At 41.5% G+C, this 13,629-nt stretch overlaps 1 protein-coding gene across 4 annotated transcripts in view; it reads left to right on the top strand.

Moving 5' to 3' along the window:
- Positions 1–13,629, top strand: part of BANP (BTG3 associated nuclear protein) — a 152,773-nt gene that overhangs the window by 84,425 nt on the left and 54,719 nt on the right. For all 4 annotated transcript variants that reach the window (XM_033157016.1, XM_033157013.1, XM_033157012.1 and 1 more), the window contains one exon: positions 1,104–1,148. In XM_033157016.1, coding sequence (XP_033012907.1) covers positions 1,104–1,148 — 45 coding nt within the window. The remainder of the gene's footprint in view (positions 1–1,103; positions 1,149–13,629) is intronic.

Raw genomic sequence — 13,629 nt, 5'->3', positions numbered from 1 at the left:
CCCGTGGAACTGAGTTTTGACAAAAAGAAGAGAAATAGCTGCTAGTAGTAGAAATGACAGTCCCAGTATAGCAGATATTGTATCCATTTAGGAGAGTTGCATTCTGTACCAGCCAAAGCTGTACCATATTATTCTACTAATTTTAGGCTGATAGACATTTTGATTTTATGTCTGCAAGTTTGCAAATCTGAACAAATAAACAAAGGATGCTATTGCTTAAAAGCTAAAAACAACCCCCCCCCCACTACCATATGTTGATCAGCCATGCTTTCCAGAGAATCATCAGCAGGGCTTTGCATAGTTTGCAATGCATGAACAGAGAATTTCCTGTTGGGTATAGTTTATAGCACCCTGAAGTTCTCGGCTTTTATTAAAAGCAACAATGAAGTTTCTAACCCTCATGGCTGCAAATTAAGTTCAAAAACATATGAGGAATGGTAGATAAAGCCTTTGAAAACAGAAGCAGTCTGAGAAGTTGTGATGTGAAGTTGCACTCCTTCTAACCTCCCCATAGCAGGTAGCAAAAACTGAACACTAAATTCAGGCAGTGACAAAAGGCTGGTGCCCCCACTTTGGGGGACATGCAGCTGTGTTTGGGAATAGTTGCTTAGAGCTGGGAGATTTGTGGTGGGTTTTTAAAAAAGTATTTTAATTTTCATTGACTACCAAATGGTTGGGAGGAGCGATGGGCTACGGCAGAATAGAGACCCGTAAGAGAATGAGCAGGATGGGAAGTTGAGAATTAAAAATTGCATTTAAAAATGTTGTATAATACCACTGTAGGGACCTGATAGTTGAAAAGTGAGTGGGACCTAAATAAATAAAACAGCTCATTTGCTTAGTTTATTTAAGTGCACCATTCTTGGTGCAGAATATAGACATTTATAGCCATTAGCCCTGTCCATGGGTAGGATAGCTTTGTGTATATAAAACAAGGGTTTTATATGGTTCTTACTACCAGGCACGATAATTCACTTCTAAAACTGAGTGAATTTCCTTAAGTAAAGTAATGAAGAACATTAATAAGGTACAGAAATGTGCCCTTTTGGCAGTTCTGCCTTCCTCTTAATCCCTGTCTTACATTTAATGTATTTTTTTTCCAGGGTAACTTGCAGATACATCAGGTTCATGTCGGACAAGATGGCCAGGTAGGGTTTCAGCTATTGAATGAACTTCTAAGAAGTATTTGTGATCTTGTTGGTGGGAAGCACACTTTTCCTGCATCCTCCTGAGACAAGGCAGTGGTTTTTTTATGTAAACAAATTTGAAATGTAATCCAGCTTGTAGCAAATGTGCCTGTCTGGCATCCTTCTGTCAGTATATCTTAAAACTTCCTTGAGTGCTGGTTGCCCTGGTGTTGTGCTGAATGGAAAGGATGTTCCTCCTTCCTTATCATCGGCTGTCAGCATGGCCAGATGTGATCAACAAACTCTCCAGACAAGAAGTTTGATGCTAAGATGATAACAGACACTTGACTTAATCACCATCGTGAGAAAGAGAAGCCTTTCCACATCTGCTTTCATTTATTTCAGTAACTGCAAACCTTTTCCTGCAATTCTCAGATGCTTGGGGATATGGTTAGGGATTCTGCACATGCTCAAACAGCTCTCTTCTTACTGTTTTATATGTCCCAGAGCAGTTCCGTGACTGTGGTGAGTCTTTTTACCAAGGGAACTTCCAGTCAATAGCCTGAAGTATGAACATAACCTCACAAGGACCTTTGAACCTAGTCCATCAAACTATAATGTGAAGAATTATGCAGATGTGTGGCACAAGGTGGTAGAAAATCTTACCTAGGAAATATTAACCCAGAGAAAAGATAGCCAAGCTCCAGTCTGCAGAAGTGCTTGTATCATCAGCTTCTCTGGTGTCACCAGTTGTGTGTCTTCCTCCATTCTCTCTCTCTCTCTCCTCTCCCTCCCCATGCCCCCCCACGCCCTTGTAATTTTTTTGTCCTGGTAGTTGCTTTGGATTTAGGTCTTGTTTTTCTGGCATGATAGTCCATGGAACCAACAAAATCCTGCCAAAAAGAACTCTCTCTACCTCCACATGTGTTCTATTAGCTCAATGTTTCATATTTCAGTGCACGTTTAATAGAAATACCAAACTGCAGAAATAATTAAACGTCGTATTTTAGCTAATGGAGTGTATACAAGTCTTCAGAACAATGGGAGGGTTCAGTTCTTGGCAACAGATATAGATTCTCCCAGAGGTTTCCTCATTGTCTGTCTTTGTTCTTGTTTGACCTCCATCTATTCTCCTGCTGCTGCCCAAACCTCCCCCTCCCCATTCTTCTTCCTAATGCTGAACTTCAGGGAGTGACCAGGCCCCACAGGTATTGGATGTGTCCATCCTACACAAGGCATGTGGAGATAAGCCAGGGGTCAGCAAACCTTTTCAGCAGGGGGCCGGTCCACTGTCCCTCAGACCTTGTGGGGGGCTGGACTATATTTTGAAAAAAATATATGAATGAATTCCTATGCCCCACAAATAACCCAGAGATGCATTTTAAATAAAAGCACACATTCTGCTCATGTAAAAACACCAGGCAGGCCCCACAAATAACCCAGAGATGCATTTTAAATAAAAGGACACTTTCTACTCATGTAAAAACACGCTGATTCCCGGACTGTCCATGGGCCGAATTTAGAAGGCGATTGGGCCACATCTGGCCCCCGGGCCTTAGTTTGGGGACCCCTGATATAAGCCCTCAATGTCCTGTGCAAGGAGGAGAGCAGAGCATGTTAATAAATGCCTCCCACTTATTTTCTCGGTGGTTTCCTTTGTGCAGCCCAGCAACAGCCCACCTCTTCTAATAACAGAAAAATTTAGCATGACTCTAGAAAAATAGAAGTTGGCTAAAGATATTAGATTTTCTAGCCTGCTCAGAGTTTGCTCACAAATTCTGGCTTTTCAGAAATTGCAAATCAGTGGTAGGGAGACTTCATCCCTGACGGAGCACTCTTCCATTGTCTCCTGAGACAGATGGATGCCAGCCAGCCAGCCAGCCAACCAACCAACCAAGCAGATTTAGTGAGCTCCACTTCTTCAATCTTGAGCAAGAGGTGGAACCTGCATAGAGCTTTCAAAAGGTTTCCTGAGAGCAGGGAGAACAGGGAAGAGAAAAACGTGTTGAAACTGTGTGTCTGGTGTTCCTAGATGGAAGCGCTGAGTGCTTTGAAAAAGATCCCATTTTGTGGTGTTTGAGGATGGATTGATGTGAGGTGTGTGAATGAGAGAGAGAGAGAGTGAGTGCGCAAAAGCAAAAGCAAGCATGTGAAGTGGTGATGCATCACCTCAGTTTCTCAGCACTTGCACTGTGGGGTGGGGATGAGCCAGAGCGAGAGAGCATGGAAAGGCTCTGTCTCATCTGCTTCCCTCATGCAGCTCCTAGCAGCATACAGCCTCTAAGGCAGAGCTTTGCAAACTTTTCATGTTGGTGACACACTTTTTAGACATACATCATTTTGTGACACAGTAATTCAGTTTTACTAGCAAACTGGAGGTTAAGCTAATCCCTTTCCAGCCCTGGGAGGAGTGTGGGGAGCGTTTGTGCGACACACCTACACACTGTAGCTGACACACTAACGTGTCGCAACACACAGTTTGGAAAGCTCTGCTCTACACTACAAAAATACACACTTGATTTGAGGTGGGGTGGGGAAATTTTCCCACCCTGCTGTAAACAGCCTGCTGTTAGCATGCAAATAAATGGGAAATCTGGTTGCAGAATCTGTCCTTCCTACTCTCCGAATGTAGACTCCTTTTCTTCAGAATTAGGAAATGATTTGGTAGAAGTTTCACAGGCCTTTGTTACCCTTGAAAGAAGGATAAAGTGTTAGCTTATATACCTATCCAGGGCAAAATGTATTGACAAGCCTTGCTAAAACAGCTGCTTGTGGTGCCATAACAGATGCATGCTCCTCTGCAACCTCTTGTTCATTTTAAGAAGGCTTCTGCAGGAGAAATGCCCAGATGATAATTGTCCCTGATGCTGTGAGGTCTGTGACATTTGGGTCTTCCTGCTGCACACAAGAGCTGAACTTACAGCATCTGTTCCCAACATGATCTGCCATAGGAAGCTGAACAGTTGCTATGTGAAGTGCAGTGTGGACGAGTTACTGTGTTCTAGTGACCTCACAGCCTTATCTGGAACATCCCAATGCAGTTATCTGTGGGAGGACAATCTGTACATCTTAGGGGAAGACTAAAGGGAAAAAACAAGGGGCCCACAAAGGATGTCTATTTTCTCTGCCAGTTGCTGCACTCTAGAAGCTGTTTATATGCAATTAGCTTATGCCATGAGGCAAATTTGTTTGTTCACAGAGAGATCCAACTATTTACAGAAAATTCTCAAACCAGCCCTGTTTTAACATTAGTTTTTCATGATAGGTGTCCCCTTCCTTCTGTTCAAATTATACTGATTGCATCTTGCATTTGATTCGTATCGAAGAGGCATCTCATTGGTTAGAGTTTGTTTAATATCTAGCTTTATCCTATAATAGCAAGCTTGTTGCAGATGTTGAAAAAAATAAATATACCAGCCTCACACTGTCATTTTTTAAAAATGAGACTTGCTTTGACTGACCAAGTTTAACATAACCAGTCCATGGGCTAGGAATATTTCCCTGGTTCAAAAAGAAAGCAAAAGCAAAACAGCCTTAATTTTATATGTTTTATTTTTCTGTTTGTGCAGTGGTATATGCCTGGCTTCCAGGATTAAATTCAATGTCCTACACAGGAATAAAAAACAACCAAAACCCCTGTGGCAAAACCATGTACAGTATTGGTCTTAACACTTTTCATGTGCTGATCAACTCTGCAGTTAACTATTGCTTACTCTGTTTACACTGTTCCTGCTTACCGGTAGTTCAGAGATCACCTTACTCCACCCCAAACTCCTTCAGCTACAGAGCTTCTGATTTAAAAATGCCTGTTGTGCTCCTTTTTATTTTAATATTTTAATTAATATTTTATTTTAATAAAAGGCTTTGTCTTTCTCTTTCCCCTGCCCCGGATGACAGAACTCTGTTATGTGTCCCATGCATAGTCAGGTTTGAATAGGACACAAATGTATTCTCCTTCAGAACCGTAAAGAGTTTTCAAATCCCTGGCAGCCAACATCACATTTTAGGTGCCAGTTCTACAAAGGGCTGAGCAGATATTTTTAACCTCTACATGCCAGACCCAAACCTCCAGGCACCAGGGTTTTTCCCCCCTTCCCTGTTCTCAGGTGTTGTTCTACAGCTGGGATATATCAAGATCTTTGCTACTTTAGTCAGTCAGTGATTTATATTGTTTTTCTGTAAACACTGGATTCAAAGCGGTTCACAGCAAAGCATGAAAACAAGAAACAAAAATAGAAATATAATGCATTATTATCTGTAATTTGCCCTTATGTAAGATGATTCAAAATGGTTTAATAATAAATATGCAATTAAAAAAACACCTCTATGTCAAAATAAATAATAAATGTTTAATTATTAGAAGGGAAACAATGAATATACCCTCTGACGTAGAAGCTTGTAGCCGCAAAGAGAGATCTTTTGAAGTTCTGCACAGGGACACAGGACCAATCCTCGGTCCCAAGTGATGCAGGTACAGGGAGTGACACTCAGTGGCCTACATGGTCAGAAGCTCTCCACTGACATGCCGGTCAGAGCTGGCTTCAGGTTTGCCAAGGCCTGAGCATCCTGCAAAACTGGTGCTAGAACTTTTTTATTTGGGCAAGAATTAGTGCCAGGAGATAAGAGAAGGCTTATATTTGTAGTATATTTTTCATTACATATTTGTATTTATTAGCACTTTTAGGCCACTCTTCTGTCCAAAGACCTTCAAAGTGGCTTACAGGATAAGAACAAAGAAACCAGGTAACTAAACAGTAACCAACACATCTACTTAAATATAAGCACAACAGAACAACCTGGAAAAAAACCAGTTGCAACAACTAGCTAGGGATGTTGCAAATCATTCAAAGATCCAACAGAACAGAGTTACATTTACAGAGCAGGAGATTGCCTGTAGTATGGGAGGCTCATACAGATCTTCAAGCGGGGGTGGGGGGGGAGTTCTACAACTGGGCACTGCTACTGAAAATGTTTTGTCCAATGCCCCTACTAGCAGCACATCTGGCAGTGGTGGGAAGAAGGCCTCTGTGTCCAAACCATACAGCTTGAAAGAGAGTGACCAACGTTTTGAGTTATGCTCAGAAATGAATTGGCAGAAACCCCACACTCGTTCACATAGTGTAGAGTGATGCCGAAACTATTGAGCTCTTGTTAGCTTCCAGACGTTGGCTGAAACATGTGTTCTGTTTTTGTGAAATGTGCATATCTGTTCAATGGAAAATTCTCCCTCGTCAAATGTGCAAATTTCTACATAAAAAGTGAAGCCTGTGAGAATTTGGTTCAGCTTGAAACACTGTATAGTTTCAACTTTAAAAGATTGCTGCTTGCTCTGATATCTTCTTGATCAGGCAGTTTAAATAAATGCATGCACAGCTTTCAAAGTTTTTTCTTCTTCAGATTATGAAACATAAGGTTGCTAAGCACCGAAATGTAATCCTTTTAATTCTCTTTTCTGACGGCTGAAGTTTGGTTTCTCTCGGGATGCAATTAGGTGGGTGCTTTAAATATAGGCCAGTTCAGTAATTTTTGTTTTGTAAATACTATCTTGACACTCACTCGTGGGGATAGTCTTTTATTATAATGTAGGAATGTTAATAATGTTTCTTGTGTTTTGGCCTTTGTGGCATCCATGCCAAAGAGCTGATTCTGCTGGAATCTCTCTTGCTCTCCTGGGCGCTTCTGTTATTTCCATGTGACCAACAGAGGGCAGTGCTAGTAAGATCTTTGTTGCACACTTTTCTAAAGGTTTGAAGAAACGGAGAGGAAACGGAGACACTGGACATCTCCTGCATCCTCTAACTCCGTGTTAGGGGGACATAGGCATTCAGAAGTTGGTTGTTCAGTTCCTCCAATGCCAGAGGCTCTTTTGCTCTTTTGTGTACACGAAAACTGTTTGCCTGTTTCAGCACATCTGCTTTGAATAATCAAGGCGGAGAAACAAACAAGATTGTTAGGAGAAAAACAACAAAATGAAAAACTAAACGCTGTGCAGCTGGAAACAAGAAACTGCTTGCCTTTTTAAAGAAAAAAAATTGAAAAGGAGAAAAATTAGCGTCATTACTGGCAATTCGTTGATAAATGATTGCAAACAGCTTTTCCTGGATTTGCCCTAGTTCTTAGAAACTAAAATATTAATTTGAAGTGAAGAGCTTTAAAACAGTGTTCATAGGAGCTTACAGACAATTATTTTTTTGATGAAATCTTTTGCAGTTTTCATTCTTGAAAACAGTTTCCACACAAACTTTAGTGGTTTTTAACTTTCCAAAATTGGGAGCTGTCTTATCCCTATGTTCCTGGGATAAAGTATTCCAAATGGGCATCTCCTTGGCACTCACTTTTTTCAGTGAATAATTTTGCAGTGTTTCCATGCACACTTGGAACTCTTTGTGCAGAGCAGCTTTTTGTTTATTTCTCCATTTCAGGAAGGTGGAGCTTGGAGCTCTAAGGGAGCACAGAGCTTATGGGTTCCATCCCTTCCTGACTCAGAAACGGGTCTTGATCCAGGCAGGTCCTTATGTGTGTTTTCCCCCAGCTCCTGCATAGCCCCACATCAGCTAGCCAGGAACTTCATCAATAGCCCTGATGTTCCTGCCACGGTTTGCTGTCATTGCTGCAACCCTGGGGTCGGTGAGAGTAAGAGCCAGCCAGAAACCCATGTGGCAGGAGTTGTGCCTCTAGGGTACAGGCCATAACTCAGTGGCAAAGCACCCACTTTGCATGCGGAAGGTCCCTGGTTCTGTCCTCAGTCTTTCCATGCAGGACTGGAACCCTGGAGAGCTGCTGCCAAACAGTGCAGACAGTCCTGCTCCCGATGGACCCAATGGTCAGATTCCATAGAAAGCAGCTTTCTGTGTTCCATGTTCTTTCCATCTGCTACTGGACTGGGTCTGCCACGTTCTTCTTATTGAAAATCTCCTAAATACAGATGCTAAGGAGTGTGTCCCTGAACACAGTAGAATTTACTTCACTGTTTATATGTATGGGATTGAACTGCATGTCTAAGATGTTATAACTCCATTGTAGTTAAGTAGTTTTGATTGATTATCAACCGGTCTTTTAACTGATTATTCAAATCAACACACAAATAAATTTGTATATCTCCAAAAATTCAGTTTTGGTGCCTTGCTGACATATTGAAGGTAATGCAGAATAACATAAGCAAAAGATTATTTCTCATTGTTAATGTGGGGTTTGTGCAGTAGTTAGTTAAGGGTGGATTGGTTCCTTGTTTCCCCAGCTTACTAGAACCTGAAGTTAATTGTTAAGTATATGATAAAGATATGCATCACTATCTGTATAGTCCCTTTTCATACTTCTAAATTGGGGAAAGACATTGCAGAAAGAGCAGCCATTTAGCATTTTACAAATCGCTGAAGCTATTTACAGTTTAGGTTTTAGCAGTTTCTGTTTGAGCATTAAAATAGAAGTATAACTGTGCCTCAACAGCGTAAGTTCTTTTTAAGTTTAAATTTCTTTTTTTTAAGGCAGATTATGAAGGCATATCAGATGTACATAACTTCTGTCCAATTTTGCAAGAGAAGGTTGTTGCCGTCTTCCTTTTACATGCTATTTGTCATGGCAGGGAAAGCAGCAAAAAACTCTATCCTCCAGTGAAGTTACTGCTTTGGAATAACAGCTCTGGGTGCTGTATAATGGCTTGTGATATTAAGTTGAATGTAAAATGTCTACTACAGGTTATAAAATTTGATGGCTGCTCTGCAAAATTGTTCATGCTTTAATGGGAAGGGTAAATGCTTAACACTGTGATTGTTATGAGTGTTCCAACACAAAAGAGTGAGTCACACTTCAGCAAATTAGGGCAGGTGCTGGTATTCAAGAGAATTTCAGCAGCTGGGCATACTATCAGCTCTCAGAAGTAAGCAGCAGGAATCGGTGTACTCTTCAGTCTGGAGTGTAGTTTGCTAAGTATGCTTAATGGCAGCTTCACCAGACACAATTCAAAGTAGGTTAAACACATTTAAAGTCCGTTGGAAATAAAATGAGGCTTTCAACCCTTAGGTAAAGGTAAAGGTACCCCTGACCGTTAGGTCCAGTCGCGGACAACTCTGGGGTTGCGGTGCTCATCTCGCTCTATAGGCTGAGGGAGCTGGCGTTTGTCTGGTCATGTGGCCAGCATGACTAAGCCGCTTCTGGCGAACCAGAGCAGCACACGGAAACGCCGTTTACCTTCCCGCCGGAGCGGTACCTATTTATCTACTTGCACTTTGCCGTGCTTTCAAACTGCTAAGTTGGCAGCCTTTCAGCCCTTAACTACGTGCTAAAGCCCTGTTGATTACAATGAGAACTAAATTTGGTTTGATATTTATTTATTTGTGGGGCTGTCACCTGATTAAAGAAATATTGGTATCTGAATCATATAAAGTTTAGTGAATCAGGTGCATAATTATATCTGCCTAACTTTGCATATGAGAAAACCATAGCTATGAAGAAAAAGCTTTCTACGTTTATTTTTAGGTAATGCATACGTGTGCCATAGCAGGCATCGTCTTAGATGTGTCTCCTTTTCTCTATCACATAAGGAGTCGATACCTTTTTGAAGATGGTGCATGTGCTGTGTTCATAAGTGTTTCTGTTAGAATCATTTTATAGATTTTTAAAATAGGCAGATTAATCAGTGGGCGCCTTTTCAGTCAACCAGAATGGTTTTTAACCAGCTAATCTAACTTGTTGCCATTAAGCATTATAGCCATATTTACTGATCGCTTGTCCCCTCCTGAAAGTGCAGAGTGGATTGCCATTTTAAAAGCATAAAGTCCATTAGGATACTGTCATGCAGTTGAGCCTTGCTTGCCGCCAACCAATCCACTCTCTGAATAGACATTCATGCTGCCTGACTGAGAAGATAAAAAAGTTCAGATTTATTACAGCCAGGACTGTATTGATAAGAAAGTGATACTTCCACACCCAATATGTGAAATATTTCAACCCATGCTGGTTGCTCTCTGGCTGCCTGTGATCAGTGCTGGGCCAGTGTATTACCTGCTGTAAGGGGCAAATATGAAAGTGTCATAAAGAGAAAAGCATCACCCCCCATAAAATAGATGCACTCTACGCTTTATGAGACTGCCCAGAGTACATAGGAAGCTGCCCTATACTGAGTCAGACCCTTGCTGCATATAGCTCGGTACTATCTACACTGACTAGCAGTGACTCTCCAGGGTTTCAGGCAGGGTTCTCTCCCAGCCCTACCTGGAGATGCCATGGATTGAATCTGGGACACCTTCTGCATACAAAGCAGATGCTCTGCCACTGAGCCATGGCCCTTCCCAAATTGTAGAGGAAACTTGTTGCTTCTACTGTTGTGGCAGCTAGTCGGAATAGATAAATGCCTTTTCTCTAAGAATATCAGCTTTCTTTTTATCCATCTTTTTATATCTCAAGTAGCAGCATTCCTAGATCAGGACTCCTGATTTTAACACCTCCAGTTTTATAATTAATACAATATTTTCCTAGATTTTATTCCCTCTGCAATCTCTTACAAGAACAGCAGACATTCTTAGAATTCATTTAAGTCTAATTCTTTATATTAGTCATTGTCACTTGAATGGTGATGTAATCTCACCCCACATCCCATTTATTGGATTTAAAAAGATCCCAAAGTTTCCATCTTAATTTTGTAACTGTTCCACACCATTAGTTTAACTGCACTTGTTAATTTAAGTTGTTGTTTTTAATCCCATTAATCTTTTAAACATGTACTGTATTTTAATGACAATGCCATCCTGCTTTTAAGGAAACTTGACAGATGGAAGGAACTATTTTAGGAAGGAAGGTATTGATCAAGAATTATTAACTTCACCTCCCCCAAAAAACTCTCTTATCCTTTCTTCCTCTATTATATCCTCATGTCCATCACTACTTTGTTTAGATTACAGGTAGGTAGCCGTGTTGGTCTGCCATAGTCAAAACAAAATAAAAAATAAAAAAAATCCTTCCAGTAGCACCTTAGTTTGGATTAGTGCTGTTATGGCTCAGTAGGTAAGATGTCTGAGTCAGGAAGCCCCCAGTTCAAATTTTGCCCCAGCTACAAATCCCCTAAAAGAATCAAGGCAAGACACCTGATTATTATTTTTTTAATGTTGTTTCTCTCCAAAATATCACTGTGATCCAAAGACTTACAAGTTGGCTCTGCTGGCTTTGGTTTCAGGTGTGCATGCACTAAGGGAAGTGTATAGGGGACAGCTTCTTCTTTTGAAATGAACAAGGGGTTCACTGGAGCTCCGCCATGCTCACTAGTTCCTATACCATTCATGGCACACATGGACAGTTTCATGGGACTGTACAGCTCATATCCTGCAGGTGCCTTCTTTGGGTGGGGTTTCTGAGTGTCAGAGTCCATGGACTAGTCTCTGGTGGAGCAGAATGAGCTTTCTGGAAAAGGATAATTCCTCTGTCATATTTTTGGCGTTCTCCTAAGAGGATGGGTTGCTCCATTAAAATTCCTCTCACGCAGCCTGGAGTATTTACAGTGCTTTAAAGGATCTGTTCTTTACTTGGAGTATATTATGTTCTTTATTCACCCAAATCTTGTTTTAATATTGCTGTAAACGTAATAAGGAGAGATATGATAAGACAGGGTAATCTTTTAAAATGAAGGGGAAATAATTTTCTTTGCTTTCAAAGGTGATGTCTGGGCCTAGACTTCATCTCATTACAATTTTTTTTGTAATAAAAACTGTCCTCTGTGTGGAATAGCAATGATTACAAAGCTATCTTTCTAGGGAAATCTATCCCTAATCTATGGAAATAATTCTCTCTCTCTCCTTTTAAAAAAGCATTCTTCATTTGTGATTCTCTGATTATCTGATGAGAACTCTCCCTTAACACTTTTGCACTTGGCCACATGCTACCTCATTTTACCCGTATAAAAATCTGAATTCCTGACCTTTCGCTTCTACTCCTCCTGATTCCAGCAACTTTTGTTGTCATTTCTATATCTTTCCATGCTGTGCCTGCTAGAGCCTATAGTCATGCTTCCTTTTATTTTCACATAAATGTGTACACTGTATTGTAATGCCCCAGTTTGGCTGGCTCTGAGCTGCTAGTAGCCTTTCAAAATGCAGAAACCCAGGGGTGGAGGGCTCCACCACCACCCCATTAATTAGTGCTCTCCTAAAGAACCTGATGCATTGGTTTTCTCAGGCCTGGGATATGCAGTGGGGTTGACCCAAAGGTTGCTTCTTTCCAGCATCCATCGCTGAACAGAAAACCCAGTTCCTTCCTTACAAGCAGAACTCTCAGTGAAAGGCAAGTCCTGCCTTTCATTGCTTTTACCAGGCTCAATTTGCTTTTCATTGAATGAGAGTGTGGCTCTGTGAGCATGAAAGCTTACAGCTGCATGATAGGTAGAGGATGCAGGAAGGGCAGCAGATGGTTGTGCAGAGTTGGCACATGGTTGGCTTCCAGATTGGGATCTATAGCCCAGTTCATAATCAGGCAGTCGGTGGACATCAGCTGGCTTGGCTGAGTCCCTCCAGTTGGCTATTGGGTCCTCTGCCATCTCCATTGCCCTACACTTCTCTTTTATACCTGATGACACTGCTGTCCCAACTACCGTGTCCCTTGTTTTCCTTACGTGAGTATCGTAAAGGAACCTGTAAAGTGTGTTGGCGGTTCGAATCCCCGCGACGGGGTGAGCTCCCGTTGCTCGGTCCCAGCTCCTGCCCAACTAGCAGTTCGAAAGCACATCAAAGTGCAAGTAGATAAATAGGTACCGCTCCGGTGGGAAAGTAAACGGCGTTTCTGTGCGTTGCTCTGGTTCACCAGAAGTGGCTTTGTCATGCTGGCCACATGACCCAGAAGCTATACACTGGCTCCTTCAGCCAGTAACACGTGATGAGCGCCGCAACCCCAGAGTCGGACACGACTGGACCTAATGGTCAGGGGTCCCTTTACCTTTATCCTAAAAGGAGGAAACAAATATATGTTTGCTTTTAGCCAGCTTGAATCTGTGTGATAATGAGTGTGCTACCCTGTGCACAAATACACCAAAATGTGTGCTTGTCTTGCTTGTTTACACAGCATCACATGTCTGAGTGTGTAAGAAGAAAGGGGTGTGGGGCTGGTTACAGGGCTTTGGGGTCCTTGTGAGATTTGGCTGTTAGGAGAGAGAAAACTTGAAGAACTGTATATTGATGAATTTAATTCACCTACTTAATTATTGAACTAGAAGATCCTGAAACTTACTTTGGTTTATGAGAAGCTCAAGTGGTATCCTAGCATCTGCATTCCTCACAGAATAATTGCTTTTTGGAGGAAAGTGGGGGTGAAGCACAGGAGGTTACATGAGGCACAGGAAATACTTTCTTGTTAATTAAAACATTCTACAAATGAATAACACACTTGTCTTGGGAGGAAAGGACTGGTTAGTGGGTGCCAATTTTTCAGCTCTTTGCCAAAGCAGGCATGTGAGGATCAAATTAATTGACTTTCTGTTGTTCATTTGCTTAATTCTTTCTATTACTGCTGGTGTGTGTGTATG

The sequence above is a fragment of the Lacerta agilis genome, chromosome 8 (assembly GCF_009819535.1).
Source record: "Lacerta agilis isolate rLacAgi1 chromosome 8, rLacAgi1.pri, whole genome shotgun sequence".
NCBI classification, from domain to species: domain Eukaryota; kingdom Metazoa; phylum Chordata; class Lepidosauria; order Squamata; family Lacertidae; genus Lacerta; species Lacerta agilis.
This window is presented reverse-complemented; position numbering and strand designations above follow the sequence as displayed.